The sequence below is a fragment of the Mandrillus leucophaeus genome, unplaced genomic scaffold, assembly GCF_000951045.1.
Source record: "Mandrillus leucophaeus isolate KB7577 unplaced genomic scaffold, Mleu.le_1.0 Scaffold286, whole genome shotgun sequence".
Lineage (NCBI taxonomy): Eukaryota > Metazoa > Chordata > Mammalia > Primates > Cercopithecidae > Mandrillus > Mandrillus leucophaeus.
This window is the reverse complement of record NW_012102987.1, coordinates 1817641-1821721: the sequence shown is the minus strand read 5'-3', so window position 1 is coordinate 1821721 and position 4081 is coordinate 1817641. Positions and strand designations below refer to the sequence as shown.

Below are 4081 nucleotides of genomic sequence, written 5' to 3'. Positions count from 1 at the left end.
TTCCCCTCCCATCCCCGAGGCTTCCCCTCCCATCCCTGAGGCTTCCCCTCCCATCCCCAGGCTTCCCCTCCCATCCCCAGGCTTCCCCTCCCATCCCTGAGGCTTCCCCAGCAGATGGGACACAGCACACAGGCTTCCCCGGGCCTGGGCAGGAAGCACGAAGGTGACTCATCCCTGTCTGCCTGGGACTGAGGTGGTTCCTGGGATGCAGGACTTCCAGGTTTTAAACCCTGCCCATGTTTCAGGCAAACCAGGTAAATTGGCCGTTCCAGGCAGAACCCTAGCAGCAGCCACACCCTGTCAACCCCCTCCTTCTGCGTCCACCAAACCCACAAACCTCCTTCTGAACACTTGACCTCTGACCCAATCCTTTCCAAGGGAATTAGTTCCTTTCCAGACGAGTCGGTAGAGTGAGGCTGTGAGGGGCTCCCCGTGGACTTCGGATCACAGGTTGTGCTCTCAAATCTGTCCTGCCCGGGAAGTATCTTTTCCTCGCCACGTGGTGCTGGCTTTCCCCACTGTTGCACTGCCAAGTCCACCTTCCCCCCAGAGACACCAAAAATAAGTCTCCAGAAATGCCAGTCCAGGAGCTCCCCCTTTGAAACACAAGGGGTGAGGTGCATTCCATAGTCATCTGTGGGAATGATACATCGGCACCTTTGCCATTATCCCACAGGCTGTGGGGTCAGGCAGTGACCCAGGGAGAGGAGCAGTGAGAAGGAATGGACCTAAACATCTCCTGAGTCCGCGGAGCCCGGTCACCGCCTCCCAGTCGGAGAAGGCAGCTGTGGGCTCTCCAGTTCCCACGTGGACCTCTCCTTGCTTTACCTCTTTGCTCATCAAGGGCACCACTGCTATTCATCTGTTCATCCCACATCCACGTGTGTTCACGAGAAGGATGGGGGGGAAAGTGGCCCTGCGAAGAATAATCTTTGCTGTCGTCTCTTGGCTCAAAATTCCACTAATGCTGTTTCTCACAAAGTGCTTAAGATGAGGGCGCAGTATACTATTTTACTTAAATTACAACACTTTATATATATATTTTTATAAATGTAAGGGGTACAAAAGTGCCATTTTGTTACATGGATATACTGTGTAGTGGTGAAGCCTGAGCTTTTAGTGTGTCCATCATCTGAATAACATACATGTTACCCATGAGGTAATTTCTCATCACCTACCCCCTCCCACCCTTCCGAGTCTCCAATGTCCATTCCACACTCTACATCCATGTGTATGCATCATTTAGCTTCCACAGGTAAGTGAGAACAGGCAGTACTTGACTTTCTGAGTTATTTCACTTGGATAATGACCAGGCAGTATTTGACTTTGTGTTTCTGAGTTATTTCACTTGGATAATGACCAGGCAGTACTTGACTTTCTGTTTCTGAGTTATTTCACTTGGATAATGACCAGGCAGTATTTGACTTTCTGTTTCTGAGTTATTTCACTTGGATAATGACCAGGCAGTATTTGACTTTCTGTTTCTGAGTTATTTCACTTGGATAATGACCAGGCAGTATTTGACTTTGTGTTTCTGAGTTATTTCACTTGGATAATGACCAGGCAGTATTTGACTTTCTGTTTCTGAGTTATTTCACTTGGATAATGACCTCCATTTCCATCCATGTGGCTGCAAAAGACATGACCTTATTCTTTTTTATAGCTGGTGTATATGAACCACATTTTCTTTATCCATTCACCCATGGATGAACACTTTGGTTGATTCCATATCTTTGCTATTGTCACTAGTGCTGCAATAAACATATGTGTGCAGGCTCTTTCTAATATACTGATTTCTTTGTATTTTATGGAGGGAATAGAGTTTCCTTAAGCAAGTGTGGCTGGTTTTTATTTTCTAGTGTACTTTGCAACTAATATTTCTGTGTATCCTCTTTTAGGTGATTTGGAGATTTTAACTTAGATCTCCAGCAAGTGCTACAAGGAAGAAAAGATCCTGAAGAATCAATCAAGTTTTCCGTGACGTCAAGTCCAAGTAACATCACTGCCTTAACCACAAGCAGAAGCAATGAAGCACATTATCGACTCGTATGAAAACATCAATGACACAGCAAGAAATAATTCCGACTGTCCTCGTGTGGTTTTGCCGGAAGAGATATTCTTCACAATTTCCATTGTTGGAGTTTTGGAGAATCTGATCGTCCTGCTGGCTGTGTTCAAGAATAAGAATCTCCAGGCACCCATGTACTTTTTCATCTGTAGCTTGGCCATATCTGATATGCTGGGCAGCCTATATAAGATCTTGGAAAATGTCCTGATCATATTGAGAAACATGGGCTATCTCAAGCCGCGTGGCAGTTTCGAAACCACAGCTGATGACATCATCGACTCCCTGTTTGTCCTCTCCCTGCTCGGGTCCATCTTCAGCCTGTCTGTGATTGCCGCCGACCGCTACATCACCATCTTCCACGCACTGCGGTACCACAGCATCGTGACCATGCGCCGCACTGTGGTGGTGCTTGCGGTCATCTGGACGTTCTGTACGGCGAGTGGCATCGCCATGGTGATCTTCTCCCATCATGTGCCCACAGTGATCACCTTCACGTCGCTGTTCCCGCTGATGCTGGTCTTCATCCTGTGCCTCTACGTGCACATGTTCCTGCTGGCTCGCTCCCACACCAGGAAGATCTCCACCCTCCCCAGAACCAACATGAAAGGGGCCATCACACTGACCATCCTGCTCGGGGTCTTCATCTTCTGCTGGGCCCCCTTTGTCCTTCATGTCCTCTTAATGACATTCTGCCCAAGTAACCCCTACTGCGCCTGCTACATGTCCCTCTTCCAGGTGAACGGCATGTTGATCATGTGCAATGCCGTCATTGACCCCTTCATATACGCCTTCCGGAGCCCAGAGCTCAGGGACGCGTTCACAAAGATGGTCTTCTGCAGCAGTACTGCTAGCAGGACTGATCCCTGAGTTTAGAATCCATGGGAATAACGTTGCCAAGTGACAGAATAATGTAACATTCCAACAAACGCCAGCGCTCCTGACTGGCCTTCCTTCCCTAATGGATGCAAGGATGATCCCACCAGCTAGTGCTTCTGATAGCTAGGTTCTATGTGAACAGTCTTACTGTAGGGGCGACTTTTTAACTTTGTAACTGGAGAGATAAAACAATGTAGTAAAAGAAGGATAGAATACAAAGTATTAGGTTGGTGCAAAAGTAATTAAGGTTTTTGCCGTTACTTTCAATGACCAAAAATTGCAATTACTTTTGCACCAACCTAATAAAAACGGCAACAAAAACTCAAGGGCTTTGGGCTAAGGCAAAGGCTTGCTTTCCTGTGGACATCTAGTACGCCAGTTCCGGGGTGGAGGCCATTGCAGCCAATTTCCAGAAGTTAAAATACCTGGGCATGCAACTCCAGGCAGAAGCTGTAGGGTCTTTGTAAGTCAGTAATACGTTGGGAGGAATACATTGCTGCAGCTGGATTTGTCTGTCTCCCACAGCCATGTGGAATCTCCGCCTTCCTCCTTCTCCCTGTTAGCCTGATGCAGTGAAGCCACCTCAGTTTCTGAAAGTGGGCTGAGTATAAACTATAAATGTCAAGTAACCAGCTTCGAGTTTCCAATAACAAATGAACCTTCTCTGTGAGTCTTCTTTGTCACTCAGTATCCCGCTGGCCTTAAAACCCTATCCTGTTACATTTCCTCATGCTTTATGAGCCTACATTTCAAAGGAAGAAATGAAAATTTAATCCATTTAGTTCCTATGTGGGAATACATAAGGGCCAGATGAAAATTGCCACTATTTGAAGAAGCTATAACCAAACAACGTGTGTTTGTTCAAATGTAGAAGTACAAGGAAAGAGCCCCAATGTGTATTTTAAGAGAGAGAGAGAGTGTGTGTGTGTGTGTGTGTGTGTGTGTGTGTGTGTGTGTGTATTTTCCCCATGCTTTTGGACTATGGGGAAACCAAAACCAAAACAAGACTTCAAGCGACAGTGCTGTTATTAGAGCCCCGAGCCAAAGACCGGAGGGAAGCGGAACCACCTCCTTCTGCAGACGTGTGTGAAAGCTGACCCGGTCGCTGGGAAGTGTCAGCCTCCCACCAGCCAAGAC

At 47.1% G+C, this 4081-nt stretch overlaps 1 protein-coding gene across 1 annotated transcript in view; it reads left to right on the top strand.

The window, feature by feature from the left end:
* The window catches only part of MC2R (melanocortin 2 receptor (adrenocorticotropic hormone)), a 9701-nt gene extending 6310 nt beyond the window's left edge, over nt 1-3391 (top strand). The window contains exon 2 of the mRNA XM_011985545.1: nt 1899-3391. Coding sequence (XP_011840935.1) covers nt 2027-2935 — 909 coding nt within the window. The 5' untranslated portion in view covers nt 1899-2026 and the 3' untranslated portion in view covers nt 2936-3391. The remainder of the gene's footprint in view (nt 1-1898) is intronic.
* The last annotated feature ends 690 nt before the right edge of the window (nt 3392-4081 follow it).